Source organism: Numida meleagris, chromosome 2 (genome assembly GCF_002078875.1).
Source record: "Numida meleagris isolate 19003 breed g44 Domestic line chromosome 2, NumMel1.0, whole genome shotgun sequence".
Lineage (NCBI taxonomy): Eukaryota > Metazoa > Chordata > Aves > Galliformes > Numididae > Numida > Numida meleagris.
In genome coordinates this window covers 108,122,993-108,143,075 of record NC_034410.1, presented here as the reverse complement: position 1 = coordinate 108,143,075, position 20,083 = coordinate 108,122,993, and the positions used below count along the sequence as shown (strand labels likewise).

The following is a 20,083-nucleotide window of genomic DNA, read 5'->3' as shown; positions in this document are numbered from 1 at the left end:
TCCAGAGAAGGGCCACAAAAAAGATCCATGGAATGGAATACCTCTCCTATGAGGACATGCTGAGAGCTGGGGCTGTTCAGCCTAGAGAAGAGAAGGCGGCAAGGTTACCTGATAGTGGTCTTTCAGTATCTAAAGGGGAGCTACAGGAAAGAAGGGGACAGACTCTTTAGCAGGGTCGGTGGTGATAGAACAAGGGGAAATGGCTTCAAGCTCAAGGAGGGTAGATTTAGGTTAGATATAAGGAAAAAAATTTTTACAGTGAAGGTGGCGAGGCACTGGAACAGGTTGCCCAGTGATGTGGTGAATGCCCTGTCCCTGGAGACTTTCAAGGAGAGGCTGGATAAGGCCCTGGGTGGCCTGATCTAGCTGTGGTGTCCCTGTTCATAGCAGGGAAGCTGGACTAGACGGCCTTCAGAGGTCCCTTCCAACTCTAAGGACTCTATGATTCTATGATCCAATCATCACAGCATTTGATCTCAGACAAAAGTAAAGTCCATATCATGCTGGTTTTATTGATAACTGATTTTCAATTAAACAATAAGCATATACATTAATAACATCTATTCCCAGGCTCTAGTATCAGAGTTAAAGATACTTACTGTTTTCCCTACAGCTTGGAAAAGAAAATTCCCCCCTGCCCCTTGTAAACATTTAAATGACAATGAGTCTTTGCAACTGTTAACCTCGGCTTCTTATTGTATGACTTCTGGCATAATAAAGGTCGTAGTGCTGTCATCAACTGTATTTTCTTCAATTAAAAGTAAATTTTATTTCTTATTCTTTTATTATAGCATTGTTATGTTATCAAGGAATTCAGACTACCATTCTAGTCAGTGTTTTCCTCAAAGAACCTGTGGAAAACTGTTCTTTACTAAGGAAAAATTATTTTGTAATTGATGTTTAATGGAAAATATTGAACAGTTAAACATAAACAAACACTGAACAATCTGTATGTAGTACTGTTTAGAGTGAGGCAAAAGCAAGTACATGATGGTCACAGATCTAATAAAATATTAGTGCTGAAATTCACCTGTTCTTATAATTATACCCTGTACAATAACTGTTCTTATCATGATAAATAAAACTTTATGGGGCCGGCAAGCCTAATATCCTCCCATGTTTTTCCTTCATCTTCTAGTCCCACTTTGAGAAGCCACCAAATTGTGAATTGTGCTTTTTCACTTTTTCCTCTCCCTATGCCTTTATCTAATCTTCCTCTCTTCTCTCTTTCCCTGTGCTCTGATGAGTTTATGGACCCCAGGATTTTTGCCCTTTTTGTAGCCCCCATGTGCTTTCGTACTTTAGTATCGAATTGGTCTTTCAGTACTGTTACGTCGTATCAATTAAGCAAAAACATTAGCATGGGAATAAATTCAAAATTCAAATATTTTCCACCTTAGTTTTTCCACTTTCAAATGTTCAGGTAAGAGAGTTATGGCTTGCCTTAAGTGTTTGGAACTGGTGTATAATGAACACCAAATATTTTTTTTCTATTGAAGTTCTTTAAATGAAACTATAAGTTGTAATAGAACATTAATTCAAAAAATATTACCCTTGTTTTAGTGAAGAGAAATTAAGGGGTTTGGTTCTGAATGAGACAAGTAATGACGTTACCATTTTACAGGTAATCCTGAGATTGATAGTTATTTTACTTGACTGTTTACTGAACTGTTCTCAATAACCATTAATGTAGCTGAAATAGGAACTGTATCTTCTATTTCCTTTTATATGGCAATGGCTGGAGTTGTTCATTACAATGAATCATTTGCCTAAGTTATGTAGCTATTAAAACCTTTTGATTTATGCACTGTGACCTCTACTTTTTCTTCTGTATTTATTTAAAATTCACATTTCATGTTCTCTTTTAATGTCTACTATGCCCATTTCTAGCCAGCACCTGTAGTATCAATATCTTTTCTTGCATTAACATGACATTTTATTTGGGTGTAGTTCTACTCTTTTTCTCCTTAAAGTCTCAATTTGATATAAAAACTACAGTGTGTAATTAGTTTCAGTGTATATCTTTATGAAATTGTTAGTTTTACAATATGTGGCAAATCCGCACCACTTTAACTGTGGCTGCTAGACTGGCAGGCAGTTATTTGCAGGTTTTTTCTACCTGAGAGATTCTTTGCTAGGTTAAGTGGTGCCAATCAAGGCCAGGCTGGATGGGGTCCTGGGCAGCCTCATCCAGTGGGTGGCAACCCTGCACAAGATAGGGGTGTGGGAACTAAGGTCTTTAAGGTTCCTTCCAACCCAAGCAGTTCTATGATCCTATGATTCTGTGATTCTATGATTTTGTAATGTTCCTTGCTTTGAACGAAAAATTTTAGGTTATTTAATGTATTCCTGGAGACATTATCTATGCCATCACAACTTCAGTGTCGTAAGCACACAGTAAATTTTATCCTCCTAACCACATACTAGAATTTCAAGTTGTGTACGTCTTAATGCTTTCTGTTGAGTGACAGAATGTATCAGAACATTATAGTCCCAAGTGGTTGTTTCCTCTTGTGGCAGGTCTATTTTCTTTGGATGACCACAAGCTGTATAGGGAATGAAATGTCAGCCACTGACTTCTGCCTCACATATATCAATCATGAGTTAAATATTATTACTAGCTGCATTGCTCTGTATAACTGATGTCAAGGGTGGATTCAGCCAAGAAAAAGCAAGCCAAAACAGACTACATGCAGGCAGGAGACAGCAAAGAAGGGAAAAGAATAAAGACAGGAGCCTCCTATGTTAAACAGTCTCTGACAATGAATTACTCAGGATCCCATTGTCTGTTGTCCCCCCCCCCCCCCCCAAAAAAAAAAAAAAAGAAAGAAAGAAAAAAGAAGAAAGTCTTATCTTCTTTTAAATCTCTAACCAAACTGAACGAGTATGCTTGCTTTTTATTTACAAGTTTATGGCAGTTAGCAGGCTGACCATTCACATGTAAGGCTTTCTGGATCCAGAGATTCTATGGATGATCTGTAGTTTTACCTATGAACTTAATCTGTTCTAAGCTAAATTCTTGGCCTTGGTCCAACTGAAATTTATTGACCTACTGAACAGAGACAGATTGAGTGACTAAATGAAAAAGGGAGTAGGAAGACTGGATTTGGCGCAACTCTGAGGCAGTCATTCAGATCACTGAGTTTAAGAATTTCTTGAGTTCCAGTAAATAAAAAATAAGTTTTCTCCAAACTGTCTTTTAATAAACATAACTTACCTGTTGTTAAAGGGTCCAAACCTATGTCTCAGCTGCATAGAATTCTTGAACTATGAGCATTAGAATAAAATCTTGAAGTAGCCATTCATTTCTTTACATATTTAAATAAGGATACTAAGATGTGATTCATTATGATCCTACAAGCTTTCAAACTGGAACTTGAAACTCAGAAAAGAGAACTGGAATCTGTGCTGTCCTCTGAGTTGTGTTTTCTGTGGAGAGAATCATACTGAAATTGCAAACTGTAGTTTAAAAAAAGAGAGATTTAAAGAAAAAATGTGATTTATTGAACATGATAATTCCATTTTAAGTTCTTATTCTAATCAAAATGTGCCTATTGCAGCCTGAAATCCTTGTCTTTTAGCCTCAGGCATCGCATGGTTAGACTTCACCATAACTACATGCCTTTTCCGATGTTATTGCTAACTTACCATCACTCCACTCTTAACGTGCTTCATTTTATTTGCACAATCATTTCACAGTCCAGTTGTTCTCTTTGGTCAGGTGGCCTATAACATTTAGTTTACTGTCTGAAACATCTCCAAGCTCAGTATATAATGACTCAACACAATTAGCCATTTCTCCCCAGCCTCTTTTCATGGTGGCTAATAAATCCTCTTTTATCAACAAGGCTGTGGCAACTCTTTTGCTTTTCTTATATCTTTTAAAAATAAAATATATCTTTCAATATCATCTTCCACCCAGCTTTCAATTATGATATAATATTTTCTCCACTTTATTATCTGTCTAGTTCTGTGACATTTTTTCCTAGATGAATCTTTAATTTGTGTATATAGACAGACACTTTAATATCCTAAAGTTACTGAGCTTATTTTGCTCATATTAGTGTTCATAAATATGAATTCCCCTTTTATCTTTCTTCTCATCTATTCCTCATGTGCTTTCCTTTCATCTTGGCCCAGCTCTGGAGTGAACTTTTCACAACTCTGACATTTGAGAAAAAGAGCATTGCCCATGTATGGCAGTTACCTTTTCTATTTATGGAATGCCCTTTAACCCTGGAATGATTGCTACAATGCACAGGAACAAGCCCTGTCCCTTTCACAAATGCAGCTTGTAAGCCAAATGTTTTGGTTTCTATGGCTTTGTTAGAGACAGAAAGAGGTGAAATGCATTTTTGTGTTGTGTGTTATAATTAAAAATATGAAACATTTCTATTTTATTATTATCTTTGTCATGCTAGTTCTGAGCTTTTATCACCGCTTCAATGATATCAATTCACCAGATCTAAATGACAAGCTAGTTGTTTATTAGCTTGATCTCTTCCTATTTTAATGCTTAAAAATGTTGATGGAAGGAAATTACTCTTACCTGTTGAATTCTATTCCAAAAGATTTTTCAGCAGTTCTCATCTAGGGCTTTTTCTGGTCTCAGGCTGTCAGTGAATTGTAGCTCATCCTCTGATTACAGTTTTCTCAGTTGCACATTCTTACTCCTTGAAGTTCTTCACTAGACAATGTGTTGCCACCTCTAACTTGTAAAGCAAGCAGTTTTTTTCTGTTCATGTGTAATTTTCGCACATCTCAAAATTCACAAATATTTCTTACTTTTATTTTTGTAGGTAGGTAGAATGGTCTTTTCCTATAACCTGTGTTCCAGCACATTCCACTATTCAGTAAGAAATCCAGTGACTTACAAAACATCTTTTAAGTGTGCTATCACATCCCCAGAGTAGAATAACATTTATAAATTTTAGCATGAAGCATCAGAATGCAATGCTGTATAAATTTTGAGAATGTATGTAGTTCATAAAACAGACACAGTACAGGGATATCTCCTTTCAGCTTTCCAATATTTAAAGGGAGTTTACAAACATGAGAGAAATCAATTTTTTACATGGGTAAATAGTGATAGGACAAGGAGGAATGGTTTTAAACTAAAGCAGAGGAGATTTAGATTAGATGTCAGGGGGAATTTTTCGGCTGAGAAAGTTGTGAGGTGCTGGCACAGGCTGCCCAGGGAATCTGTGGATGCCCCATTCCTGGAGGTGTTTAAGGCCAGGTTGGATGGAGCCCTGGGTAATCTGATCTAGTACTTGAGCTAGAGGTAGGCAACCATGCCTGTGGCAGAGGAGTTGGAATGTGATGATCCTTGAGGTCCCCTCCAACCCAAACCATTCTGTGATTCTATGATGATCTTTTGAAGAATTTGATTTGAAGAGTTCAGAGATGGTGTGAATTCATTACTCTTCTCTTGAGCTGTCAGTCTCACTGATGAAAAACATCTCATTGAGAATATTCCTTGATAAATAAACACATAAATAAACAAATAAGTGATTGATCAAGAAGTCCTTATTCAATAGAAAAAGTCATTTTTAATGTCCTTTGATTGACTTTGCATAGTTTACTAGCTGGCACCTATAAGGATATTAGAGTGGAATATTGTAAATGGAATTACTATTTAATTTTTATTTTTCCAAGGGTATAAAACTTGTATGTTTTTATATTCCATTAAAATTGATGCAGTTTACTTTCTTCCATTAGAAAATTATGTTCTCTCTCTATTTGTAAAATCTAAAAGTAACCTATGTCACTTAAAATTATCTTCTATCAAGTTTTCTGAATTTAGGATTTGTCTTTGTATATAATCAGAATATATGGACTCTCTAATGTTCAGTAAGTAATTTCGTGGCATTGAAAACAACATCCTAGCCTTTGGATAATGAATAGTTTGTGCAGACTTGACTGATGTTGTGGCTTTTTAGTCTTTATGCGAACTCTAACTTCTGACTATGATGAGACAGTGTCATAATTGTCTTTCTGCCTCCTCTCATTGTTAGAGCAACCTGAACTGAGAATATTAACACTCTCACTCCAACTAGGTTATAAAATTTACACACAGTCTCTGCAAACAGTGAGGATTACTTAAGGAAACAGAACAAAAATCTGACTGACTTAATCTGAAAACAAAAAAGATAATTGTATTATAGTCACATTACACCTTCCTCCTCAAGCACTAATGTCTATCTGTAGATGCTGTAATTTACAGTATTTGGGTCTTCAGTTGCAGTGATGAGACAACCTGTGCTGTGTTTCTTTCAAGTCCAATATTGCAGATCCTTTCAGGAACCTCCAGCATTCTTAGTTGCTGTAAACAATTACATCAATGTCATTTCAATCAACATATAATCATTCCCTTCAAGTATCCAGTGCTAGTCATTTCTCCTGATTATCATCAGCTTATATGGAGCTCAGGATTTTTTGTTTGAATTTGAGGGATTAGAGACATATAGTTGTAGCCTAATCCCTTGGGAGCCACAAGGCAGTTAGTTAGAATCCAACTCATCTCTTTCTTAGGTAACTAGAAGATGTAGAAAAAGACTAAGTTAGGGAGACATTCAGGATTTCTATTCCTTTTCAGTACCTCTACAGCCTTAAAATTCTTAGAAGAAAATCCAACTGTGACAAACATTTGTAAGCTATAGGTTCAGCTGTGAGTAATGTGTTCCTGAATCCTAGGATATCAGCTTTTCCCACCTGTAAAAAATTAGAAGTATTTGACACAGTGTCATGGGATACCTGGAAGTCTGTGAACAAACTTGATCAAGCCCTAAAGAAGCCAAAAATATCTTTACTCACAATCTAATTAATGAGTAGCTAGGATAACCTTCTCCTTTTTCTGCTAGTGTGAAGTTAAAGGATTCTGCAGATCAGAAGAGATTATATCCTTTAACTGGAATTCAGTAGTCTTATGTTTACTTTTATAGCATAGCTAAGTTATCAGTCAAAAGGTAACTCATTTTAAGAATTCAATTATTTTCTCCACAATGTGAAATGTTCCATTAATTATTCTCACAAAATTGCATGAAGAGCCAAATCCTTGAACAGTATTAGACAATACATGAACATTCCTTGATATTCAAAGATGGTTATTTTCTGTCCTAATGCTAAGGAGCATACGTGAGAAGAAGTGTGTTCTGTTCTTATTATTTTAGATGGCATCCATTATAGACAGTAGTAAGCACTAGTTATGAAGCTAAATGTACCCCTGGTTTTAGCCACTATGGCAATTCTTATGTCTGTTATCATGCTTTACCAACCTGCAGGCTGCTTTGAATAATAAAAAAGAAAAAATCCCCCAGAGGTCTGGAAATCTTGCCAACAGATTAATGACAAAAATCTTTGCTGGCTACAAAGTGATTAAAGGTCAGGTTAAAGGTCTGACATACACATCACTTAGATGAACCAATTACAAAAAAAGATGGACATGACAATTTGACAATGTTCAGTATTAGGAAAAGCTATATGTTGTGAGGATTGCTCTCTCTTCTGATGCATTGCTTTGTGGATGCAAACCAGTGTACCACTGGTAACGGTGTTTGTCTCAATACATGCAAGTAGGTCTCCTATGCCTTAGGTATCAACTTTTTGGATCCTACTCTATACTGTAACACAAGATTGTTTTTGCTAGCTGAGTCAATGACTAAAAAAAAATAAGATTAAAAATCTGTTCATTATAACTAGTGCTAAAATTATTTATTATTCATAAAATATAAGTATATAAGTTAAAATAAAATGTAAGTTCGGGGAAGAAGTATGCATTGACTTTGGGCTCATGACAAAAAGAACTTCTCTGGGTTTATGAGCCTCGGATTACCAAATAACCTTGACAGCTGAATCAGTGTTCCATGACAACAAGCAAGCCATTGATAAATAGCAAGAAAACTATTAGACATTGAATTTATGAGATGAGTAATAGAGAAGCTAAATTATAGGTTTACCATTTGAAAAACTACAGCTTGACAAATCTGTGGTAACGTATGTGTGTGTGTATGTGTGAATGCACAGAGAGAAATGGAAACTTTTTAAGACAGGGAAAAAATCAACATGCCATGGATGTTACAAAGGCACAAATATATTATTTTCATAATAGTTAAATTCACAGTGTCCATTATGAAGAAATTAATCATGTGCAAGTGATTGAAAAAGCTACAACTTGTGAAGTTGTTTTCCTGGTTTTATTCTCATTTTTACTTTTAAGCTCTGTGATGTAGAAAAAAAAGGGGAATTTCTGGTAAGTGGTAAATCTCCGAACTGCCAATTGCAAACTAGTAGATTCCATTTAAAGTCAAAACCTGAAGTCTAAAGAGTCACCACCAAAAGCAAGAGCATATAATGCTGGAGTTGAAAAACCTCTTCTTGGCCCATGGAAAGTCATTTGCTTTTCGTAGGAAAGAAGCAAGAATTTTTTTTTTATCCTCCTGTAATCAGAATGAAAGGTATCAGGAATTATTTTAAGTAAGGTCGAATTTTATGTAGTCACTTATTTTAAATAATGGGAGCTATTCAGGAAAGCTGAATGAGTTCATGTACAGAAACAGGTATGATAAGAACAAGATAACAGGAAACCTTCTAACAGGACTGATGATCTTCCAGGCAGATCTCTAAGTTTTCTGTTCTGAGAGTGGTGAAGCAATTTTTGATTTACTGCAGTAAATTATGAGAGCAAAATTGAGGACAAAGTTTGATCAAAACAGATCTTGAAGTTACTTTTGCTTCAGAAAGCTGCTCCATTGTGATCCAAAAGAGCACATAGGGTACTGTGGGATCCTATGAGTAACCTTAAACAAGCTGTTGCTGCTCCTGCCAGACTGTAATAGTTATAGTTAAGTGGCATTCTCGTGCTCTTGTTTCTCAAAGCAGGACTGCAGGTGGCAGGTGGCAGCAGTACTCTAGGGCTCGTCTGTGGTCTGCAAATGTCCGAGTTTGGATGTCTTTCATGGTGAAACACCAGTGGGTTGACAGCTAACATTGAGTTCCTAGAAAAATATTGTAGGTAGTGAGCAAGGATAAAGCAATCACCTTCTATTCTGATTATTTTTTTCCTTACCTTGACTGGAAGATACACAATAGTCAGACAAGTTAAAGGATTAGTGCTGAAGAGCTAGATGAAGTCCTGTGACCTGTGTTAAAGAGGACAGCATACTAGATGATCTAATTGGATCTTCTGTTCTAAAAATCTATTAATTATGCTTGTGTAAGAAACAGCTGAAGCTTTGTCAAAGGAGAATTAAACACTGGAAATTCATATTGTCCAAATACTGTTACAGTAGCTACTGAAGATAAATTTGGAGCTTGACAAATAAATGAAGGAGATTCAAAGGCAAACTTAGTGAAGGTTTTGGTTAATAAAGCAATTGTGTGTGAAGGGTATTCAAACATTTGTCATTTATTCATTTTGCCTGAACCAGCATGAATGGTACTGTCATTCACAAATATTAATTAAGAAACATTTGACTGTACTTTTTTAGAAACTAATTATGCATATTTGTCTGTCCTACATCCATCTCTGACGTCTGTTATACGGCCATCATTTCTAATGGGACACTCAAACTCTGTTGTGATTCTGACCTTTAATATGGTATTCATGTTTTCCACTATTTGTAAACAGAGAAATAACTGAGAAGTCTTAGTATATTCAACCACAGATGGTAGTTAGTGTCCAGTAATGCTAATGCCCATAGCATTTTAGCTTTCAGATGATCATGAATATCCGCTGCGTTTAAGGTGCTCATGGTAGAATTGTAACATTCCTCTCAAACTGCAGATCATCATATTTCCATGTCCTTCATGTTTGCAATGATGGATTGCCAAAAAGATGCTTAGCCAAAAATGGGTATCTTTTTAAACAAAATGTTGAAGTTAGTCATATGCTTTCATCCAAAACAATCAGAACCTGAGCCAATTTAGTGCACATAAGATACCTTGGAAGGATTAATTTATGCTGTAGAGCTTGTAATATGTTTAACCAATAGGAGGTATCTGCACACATGGATTTTTTTTTTTTTTTGCAAATCTTGCAGCTAAGTCAGCGAGCCAAATGCAAAATCTAGCACCTAAGGGCATCTTGTAGATTTGTAATGCACCCTGGGGGTGCCTAGGGTTGAGAAACCATTGAGTGGATTACAAAGACTGATATAGTTATTTTTTCATCGCTGACAAACATAATATGAATGTGATCATTCATACTGCATAAATTTCTTAGAATACTGTGTATGGGAGAACAATAAAACTCCACAATATCACTTACCCAAAAAGTTATTTTAAAGAGTGAGTTGAAGGTTTGAGCCTCTTCAGTAAGGTACGGCATAATGTAACATCATTATGTATACCACACAGATCAGATGCATGGTGGGAAAAGGTGTGTTAAATTTCTTTAGAAGCAAATTAATATGCAGATCAATATTTAGGTCTTGTAGGAGCTGAAAGAAATATGTCAAATCTGCTAAAAATCTTCCTCACTAAAAATCAGTCATCTCATGTCAGTCGTACAAAAGTTAAATATTTGGACAAGGCCTTTTCCAGGGGATGGTTTGCACAATTTATCACAAGTAACTAGCTTTTAGTGGGATGAATAGCCCTCTATTGGAACCTCTTTCCGGAGTCTTTACAGAGACCTAAGAAGATCCTAAACCAGCCACTTATGGCTGAAGTTAATGAAATGAAACCAACGCTCGGGACTGATATTGAGAGACTCCTACTGAAAAAAATTCTGAACATGCAGTGTCTTTCAAATATGTTAGGTGGTTGAACTGCATGCTATGACTAAAATTGAATTCAGGAGATGTGGTTGGTTTTTCAGCTTACGTGAGTATGTGGAAAGGACTGGCTCAAAGCAAAGGAATGAAAAATATGATCTCTCACCTGTAATATTACTATGATTGTATCTAATATGTGTTGTATTTTCTGGTCATACACAATACCTGTTTGGGTCAAAGTCTCCTTTTTTCCCCAACATGGTTTTATAATAAACAGCTTTGCCATGTTTCTGCCTATAGAAATGACAAGGAAGCTTGTTCAAAAAGGTTGCACAAAGCAACAACAAATATACGTAAGAAGACACAATCTACAGACCTGGGAATAACAAGAAATTGGCATGTTCCAACTCACTGGCACATTCCAAGATGATGCTGCAATTCTGTTAGCACAGGCAGATATGGAGAGTTGCATTAAAGAGGGAAGCATTGCACAGCCTGAATGGGGCCTGATGATTGCATACGATATACAAATCCAAAAACAAAATTAGACATTAAAAGTATAAAATGTATTACATTCCTCCACCCCAATTCTGTGTGGATGTTTTTAGTCAACATCAAAGATAATAAAATCAAACATTAAGTCACACAATAACATGCTTATCTTAAACTTGAATGTTAACCAGTTATCAAAAAAAGAATGAATAAAATGTCTGCGGTCAACACCACATAGTGCACAAGCAAATATCCATCCTAGTGTAAAGACAGTGGAGCTAAAGTATATTGTAGTATAACTGGTGGTATATTTTTCCCATTAGCTGTTTTTTATGGGTTATCAGCCCAGCCTACATCTTTCTTCATCCCTGCCTGGGTGTATTTATTTTACTGCAGAGCTTGGATTAACATATGATTACTTAAGATTAAGCATGTTGAATTATGGGTGCTTTAGTTTTGTCTTCCTCTTCATTCCCCTTCCCCCAGAGAGATTTTGGCAGCATTCAGAAGAATTGTAAATTTGTCAGCATCCTGAAAACTTTGCGTACGTGAGCTAAAATTAAATATCCGCTAAACACAACTTGCTGCAACTGTAAGTGAATTGGTATTTTGTCAGTCCTCTCCTGTATACATGAAATGTAAACTAGAGGATAATTGAAGTTTTTTAACCAGTTTATCCCTCGCTTCTCTCACTTTTTTCTCTGTCATTGCCCATATCATTGCAGTGCCTACAAATGCTCCATGGCTAAGAGAAAAGCTGAAGAACAGATTTCAGGTGTTCCTGTCAACAAAAGGAAGTCTCTGTTAATGAAGCCTCGCCACTACAGTCCCAGCCTGGAATGCAAAGAGGAAAATGAAGACAGGACAGATTTACAGGAGGATGTCAGTGTCCTCGATAGCAGTTCAATTCCAGGTAATCATGTAATGGCAGCTCCACTCAAACCTGAATTCCACAGAACAGGAGCTATGAAACATTGTTTTCAGAAAGGCTGCAGAATGTGTTTGGCTTGTAATGGAGTTGGAATCGTGCATTTCTAACTAGGTTTAACCACCCAATTATTTTGTACAAACTCCTCCTAGGGTCTAGTAAATGCTTTGTAGGTCACACTGAGAGACAACTACTGCAGCAGGTCAGATATGGAGCAGCATCTGCTTCTACACTAGCTCTGTCAGAGAACAAGGTTAAGCCCACCACAGATAAAAACACATTTATGAAGAGCAGATTTTCACTGGTATACATAGAGCTCTTAGGAAAAAAAAATGCTTAGCAAAACATTGTTGACTTTAACATTTAGCAAAGCAATTTCATGCATGTGACTGCTACGTGTGTTCTGATTAACACAGTTATTAGACTCAGCACTTTTATCCTTGTGATTTAAACTCTGCTAAGCCAGACACATCTGACAATTTATTGAAACTTCTACAATGTGTATGCCACAAAAAAATGGAAGAGCATAGAGATACAGAAAGATATAGCTATAGTTTGTCTTTATGGCTCTTTTTTTGTAGTATGTTTATATATCCGTATATATATATATTCAAGATGAACAGTTAACATCAAACTAAATTGGCTGTTGTGTATCTGTTTAAATAGTAGTGCACAAGTTGATAATCAGGGAAGTGAGGAGAAATCAGTGGATTATATACTGCACTGTTTTAAAGGGAAGAGTCATCATTAGATTGCAACAGTCAAGATAAAAGGAAAGGGATTTGGCACTGGGAAATTAGTAATCATAGCTACTATGAAAACAGAATACAGAATGAACTTATATTTTACTCAGTTGTTCGTTACTACAGAAGTTTAAAGGTAATTTGTTTTCCTCTCCCATTATTAAGTTTCTTGTACAAACTTTTCAAATATTTTGGAAGGGAGCAGAGAAATGAGGTTAAGAATTTAGATCTTTATTCACTCTAAATAGATTTTTTTTAAGAGGAAAATAACTCGCCCACATTTTCTACATATGACAGCTACATATATGTATAAACAGAAGAACACAACTACTATCTTTCAGATTAGAGTCAAATCCTTGTTCTACTTAAATTAGTGGAGAAATATCTTGTTTCTGCCTGTTGTCACCCCTTAGTCTCCTAGGAGTCTCTTTCAGAGATTACGCATCCCACTGGTTTGAAGGTGTAGAAGGGAGCTCCCGCTTCAACAGAACATTAATTAGTAAGGTGATACCTAATGTCTCTGACTTCTAGGTGTCATTACTCCCCTCCTCTCCCTTCCTCTCCTCTCTTTTTTTTTTAAAGATAAATACACTATATTTAATTTATCTAGTATGGATTCAGCCTGGTTCCTGGAAATCTGAAGCTGCCCTCAGTAGTTTGTTTTTCTTTTCCTTATGTCTTTCTTCTGCACAGCTTGAAGAACTCACTTGAAAGGAAAGTATTTTGATGATTATAGAGGTAGAACTTGTGCCATATACAGATGAACATAACTTATGTAATTTTTTTTTTTTAAAAAGGGCAAGTGTTGAGCCAGACCATAGTCATGAATGTAGTAGAACCCTATTTGCACCCAGTAATTCAGTTATGAGAAAACAAATTTATTTCAAATAGGTGAATTTGATACATATTCTTGCAATCGCTTTTCTCACTGATAATGCAATCTATACCTTTTGAATTAATTTTACCAGTTAAAGTATCTATGAACAAACTTCAGCTAGAACATAAAAATGATTGGATATTTAGGTTTACTTTTAATTTCTTACTGGAATATTGCTAATTTTATTGTGAACTTTTCATTCTTGTTGGTTCTCCTGTTAATGCTTCAGTTCGTGTATTGATGCGACTGTAAACTGAGTTCTGATTATTTTTAAATTAAATGTACAGTCTATAAAGTGAAAAGCAAAGCACAGACATCTGAGTCATTAAAACCAGTTAACACATTTTTTAACATTGCATTTGTAAAATTCCTCATTTTAATGTCAATCATGATGGTTTAAGGAGCGATCACCTAAGTTATGATGCCTCTGTATTATTTTTCATCTTTCATCTAGAAAAATAATTGAAAATACCTACTATCATGAAACTTGTTTATTTATTTCTATTTTTATTTCTGAATAATGAGGAGAACTAACTTCTTACTTTTTGAAATGACTCATTGATGTTAATGTGTCATTTTCCAAATGGCAAAGAGCAAATAGTAAAACCCATTTGATTAAGTTTGTTATAGAGCCAAATGATCATTCTTACTTGCTGAGATGTGAAGACAACAGACTTCTTTATTCAGAATACTGCAATGTGTGTGGTACCAGAACAGCTGCTAAAAAGTTACACTAAGGATTACAGACTTTTTTTAAAACACAACTTCATGCACACAGCGCACAAGGCCACCTCTCCCTGCATGAGCCCAATTTTCTGAAGAATAATAAGAATTAATCAATATTTTCTTTTAACATATAACAAACAGTTGAACCAAACAATTATGTAAACTGGAAATGACCCAAAATGCTAACAGTTTGGCAGCAGTAAAGTGAAATGCATTGTGGTGCACATGTGCATTTTTGTCCCCCTTTTCCCCTCCACAATAATCTGCACTTAATAGGAATATTTTAAACTATGTAGCTAAGCAACAGAGGTAATTGTTGCTTTCTAGAGCTTTTGTTAGGCACTCTAACACAGCCCAAATATGCATAATTAGGTATAATGTCTATAAATCATTATTGTACACATGTGGGTAGTTAAGTGGATTGAGAGAATAGTTCAATGAATTGGACATATTCACTGAAAATGCTTTTTATTTGTTTTCTGTAGTTCATAATACTTTAAAATTATCATAACCCTTTACACTTTCTCTTAATAGCTCACTGTGTTATGGAGAGAAACTTCATTTGCATTTTAGACTATGCCTAATTTATTATTTAAACCTGGAGTTCTCCTGATTCGGGAATGAACAGACACATCTTGGGAAATAGTCTGTGCTTGTTTATTCATTCTCCTTTCTAGGAAGTAAAATGTTAAATTTTTCAGTTTATGTTGAATAGATCCCAACAAAAGAATGTACCCTATAATCAGCATTATTGAAGGGGCTAGTGTTGTGACTAAATTCTTCCCTTCATCCAAAAATGCTTTTAGTTACTATGGCAATATTTACTTGATCCTGGCAAACCAGTGTTGATTTTAGAGAGATAATTACCAGAAAGGAAGATGATGGAGATGTATTTTTGAGTGTCCTTGTCAGAGGAAATGTTTATAAAAAAATTAAATGAGATACAAAAGGCATATTGTCTTCCACACTGTCCACCTCTCCTACATGCAGCCTCTGTTACCATCTGCCTGCTGCTTTTCTTCTGAAGAAAGATGTTTATAAAGACAGGATGCACTTCAGTGGTGTCTTTAACAAGCCCTTTATGAGTCTGTACATAACAACCATTTCTGTTTGCCTGTGCATGACCTGATCTATCACTTAATGTGGCAGTTGCAATGGTGACCAGGAGCTTGCCCTTAGTGAAGTATGGATGTCTGTTTCCTTCAAGGTCTTTCACAGGGCTAAAAAAGTAATTAGGGTGTATTTTGAGAAAATATTTAGGAATCTTAGATGAAGGGAAAGTGAAAATGGATTTTAGAGGAATTTTTAAATGTGTGTTTGTATTTGCATATGTTTATGTGTATATGATATAGATTCTGCATATTTAGTATCTATGTGTGTGTATATATGTAGCACATTATATATATACAAATATCTGTGAAGGCGTATGTTGTAAGACAGTATATTTCTTTACCAACAGCAAAAAGTAGCAATAATGAAATAATGATATAAGGCAGATACAATTTTAGAAGGGCTTTTCCTGATGCTACAAGTAGTTATTTCAAATACAGCATTGGTGAATTCAATAATTTAAGGGTACCTTTTAGTACAGAAATGGAAATTTTTAAGTTAATACCTTCATATCACTTCTAAAAGATGCAAAAAGTTTGTCTCACATGTTTTTCTCTTTCTATTTTCTTATGCAGAGGAAAGGACTGCAAAACCATCTGAGGAAACCCCTCATTCGGGTGGGCAGGAAAATTCCAGTCCAAGAAAAGATAACTACACCAGTTACCAAGATGCCATGGCCAAATCTTTGATGAACAGTGGAAAAATTGCAAAAGATGCACCCAGTCAAGCAGTGGCAGAAAATCTTAATGATAGTGGCATTCAATCCTTAAAAACAGAAAGTGATGACACTGATGAATGTTACATGATTGACTCAGCTGAAGGAAAAGAAAAGACTGTTATTTCTGACCCAAAATATTGTTCATCTGAGGAAAATGAAAGTAACTCTGAAATTATGGATAATGAGTGGGACAGTTCCTCAAATTTCTCAGAAGAAACTAGTGTAAAGCCCCATGTAACTCAGAAATATGTTGCAGAGTGTAATCAACCTAGCATCTTGGAAGTCCCAGAAATTAAGAAGGAGGAGGTAGAATTTGACCCTTGTGAAACACTTTGTGATTCAGAAGCAGAGCTAAGAGCACCCCAGGAGTCTCACCCAGATTCTTTTGAGAAGAGAATTCAGAATGTGTTCCCTGAAAGTGAAGAAGATGACAACGAGTGCCTGTCAGAAACCACGGAAATGTCGGTTGAGCTGGACAAAGCAAAAGGGAACTTGAGTTTGCTAGAAGAAGCAATAGCTCTGCAGGCAGAGCAAGGGCATGTGTTTCACAGCACCTACAAGGAACTGGATAGGTTTCTCCTGGAGCATCTAGCAGGGGAGAGGAGACAAACCAAAGTTATTGACGTTGGTGGGAGACAGTTATTTAGCAACAAACGTAAGGAAGTACTTTTGGCTGTTCTTACTGGCTTAAGTATTTATCCTGTGTCTGATAGAGGACTCTGAGCTAGGTTTTATAGAAACAGTAAAGAATCTGGAATTTAGCTGGTAATTTTGCTAATTATGTACCTTCACACTAGTGCCTTACGTCTGACCAGGTTAAACACTGGGTACTTGGCTTCCTGCCAAACCACAATGTGAAATGATCAGTAATGGCTACTAAAAGGGCTGTGTAGCTGGCACTGACACTCCTCCTCCTTCTCCTCCTCCTCTGCCTCCTCCTCCAAAGAGTGCAAATACATACCTCCTGAATTTCAGCAGCCAAAAAAGAAGGCATTAAAACAGTGCTTAAGGATAGGTTAGAGTGAAAAATTGGCCTCTTACAAACATATCACCTAATTCCTGAGCCACGTGTTTTCTGAGCTCTGTCTACTTCACGTATCAACATTACATTCTACTACAGCCAGCACATCAGAGCCAGGAAAGCACACGTGTGCTCTTCTGCCTCATTCACCATCAGTAGAATTACCAGTAAGTTCCAAAATCTTTATTGCTTCTGGTGCTGTGTGACATCCTACAAAACTGCAGGAACATTGTTCCATCTTCTATATCTAACTAGGCTTCCAAAATTGGAGATTTAAAAGATCCAGGTTTGATTTGTAAACTGGGTTGTCTGACATGAAAATCCTTGACTGATGGTAATTACAGAACATAGAAATATGTCATTTTATAAGCACATTTTCTGCTGTAGTAAGTAGCAATATATTAGTCTATCCTTTGACCTTTCCTTCTTGGCTTCTAAATATGGCAAAGCCACCCTAGCATAGCTGCATTTTCTGCTTTTGTTAAACAAATGGATTTGGTGTTTCTAGAGTTATTTTAGGGTAACTCTTCAGACTGGCACTGTAGATTCCGTATAGATGATGTTGTGGCATTTGCAAATATTATAGTTATTTAGTTATCTAAAGCATTTAGTCTATAAGATAACTTTCATTTTTTTCAATATTTGCAACTATACTATATTTTGTATTGCTTTCAGGCTGAAAATACATGCCATGCATCTCATTCTTCTGTCTTTCCATTAACATATTGTAAGCTGTATGTGCAAGGTATTGGTCTACCTCCTTGCAAAACTACATTTACCTTTATTTGTTCAGATGACTGTGAAATATACAGAAATTTTGCAGGTACATTTTTTTACCCCGAGATCAGGTTTGTTCACTCTGATTCACACTGGAGTCAATGTGACTTTCTCACAGCTCACAAAGAAAGGACAAGTGATGGTAAGCATGGCAAAATTTGGCCCTTCCTGATTTACCTCATATTATCATTAGCAGTAGTTTTCAGGTGAGTTCAGTGGTTACGTTCATACAGGAACAAATTGAACCATCTTCAGGCTGGATAAACACTGTATGATTTTAGTCAATGTAGCATCAGGCACAGATTCTTTTTTTATACTTTTTTTTCACATAAATAACTGTTTTTTTATTTCTAGTGCTGAAAATCCACCATCAAATCCATCAGCTCTTAATTTTCTTTCTTGGATGCTACATCAGAAGAACATGGCTTAAATTTACATTTTTCTATCTTTTTAATGATAAAGCTTTCCAATTACTGCAGGAAAAATTAAATCATATTTTAGGGTCTCTCTTTATTCTCTGTCCACTACTGCAGTACTTTCCATTTGCAGTTATTCTAAAAAGCATGTGGTCTCCTGTTGATGCTCATTCTATTTGCTTTCCTCCCCGATTTTTAATTTTTTGTTTTTTACCTAAAGTCTTGCCAGGAAGTTTAACCCTCAGCTGTCTCTGGCGATCCTGCTGCTGAGCGCATCCTACCTCGCGGTCCAACAAAATGAGCTTGAAGAAGGCTGCTCCCTGTGCTGGCTGCAGCTGTTTTCTCCCCCAGCGCCGAATGCTGTTGGCAGCCAATCACAGATTGAGCTAAAACCATCCTCAGCAATTTATGCAGCCACTTCCTGCAGATTTCTCACAAGAGATTTTCTGGACCAGAATTCATTCCTTTCTCGCCCAGACTTCTGATCCTGCATTGGAAATCAAATAAAGGCTTTTTGACCAGAGCTTCTTGCACAGTTCTAGGTGCTTGAAACAAAAATTGGGATTGCGCTGTGGCTATTGCAGAGTGGTAGCTCTGGGGCTGGGCTGAGACCTCCTCTTTGAAAGGGTATCGGCTGCTCCATGCTTTCACTGTCATTGTGGTCTATTCCACAATGCAGCATTGCCATGTGTACCAGAGGGAGCTGCTTGCCTTGCCTCTCAAATGTAAAGTGGCATGTATTCAGTTTCCTAACAAAGGACCTACAGCCTAGAGATCTGCGATATTTAAGGAATGGCTTCTGGTTGAAATGCTTTTTTGTTTTTGTTTGTTTGTTTCACACCTCATCTTTTATTTGGTTGTCCCAGCTTCCTGCAGTCTGACATTATCAGAGTAAAAATTGTTTTTGTTGTTTGTTTGTTTGTTTGTTTTAATTTATTTATTCCTTTATAGATCTTGCTGTTGGCTGATGCTGCCAGTTTTCTGGCTTATTGGATTGTGGCTTCTGTCTTGTTTTAAGCTCTGATTGGAATAAATGACACTGCAATCCTAAAGCTATATAGTTTACCAAATAAATGGCTTACTAGGAGTGAGGAGCCACTGGTTTAAGGACACAGTCTGTGAAAACCTAAAGAGATGCTGAAATTACTTAAGCCTGTGTTAAAACTTTTTGTAGGAGTTATGTCTGAAGATCAAAAGAGCAATTATCGTCCTGCTAAGTGCACTCAGCTGAGTGCAGGCAGGGTCTAAAACCAATCAAAATCCTTGTCTGATTTCTTTGCAGACTCACCCAGGCCTGAAAAGAGAGAAACCAAATGTCCCATCCCAGGATGTGACGGCACAGGGCACGTGACTGGGCTCTACCCCCATCACCGCAGTCTCTCAGGCTGTCCTCACAAAGTTAGAGTGCCACTAGAAAGTGAGTATCGTCGCCCAGAAGTCTAGAGTAACTGGATCTGGACTAGTACTGCAGGTAGCATGTGTTCTTGCTGGAAAGGAAACCCACTTTTTCTGAGTGAGATTGCAAAATGGGTCTGAGAGCTGTCATCCAGCTCTTGGTCA

The 20,083-nt window shown here is 36.5% G+C and overlaps 1 protein-coding gene across 1 annotated transcript in view; it reads left to right on the top strand.

Annotated features, from left to right (window-relative positions):
- The window catches only part of ST18 (ST18, C2H2C-type zinc finger), a 66,989-nt gene that overhangs the window by 5,067 nt on the left and 41,839 nt on the right, over positions 1–20,083 (top strand). Inside the window, exons 2-4 of the mRNA XM_021387978.1 lie at positions 11,933–12,120; positions 16,167–16,964; positions 19,806–19,940. Coding sequence (XP_021243653.1) covers positions 11,949–12,120; positions 16,167–16,964; positions 19,806–19,940 — 1,105 coding nt within the window. The 5' untranslated portion in view covers positions 11,933–11,948. The remainder of the gene's footprint in view (positions 1–11,932; positions 12,121–16,166; positions 16,965–19,805; positions 19,941–20,083) is intronic.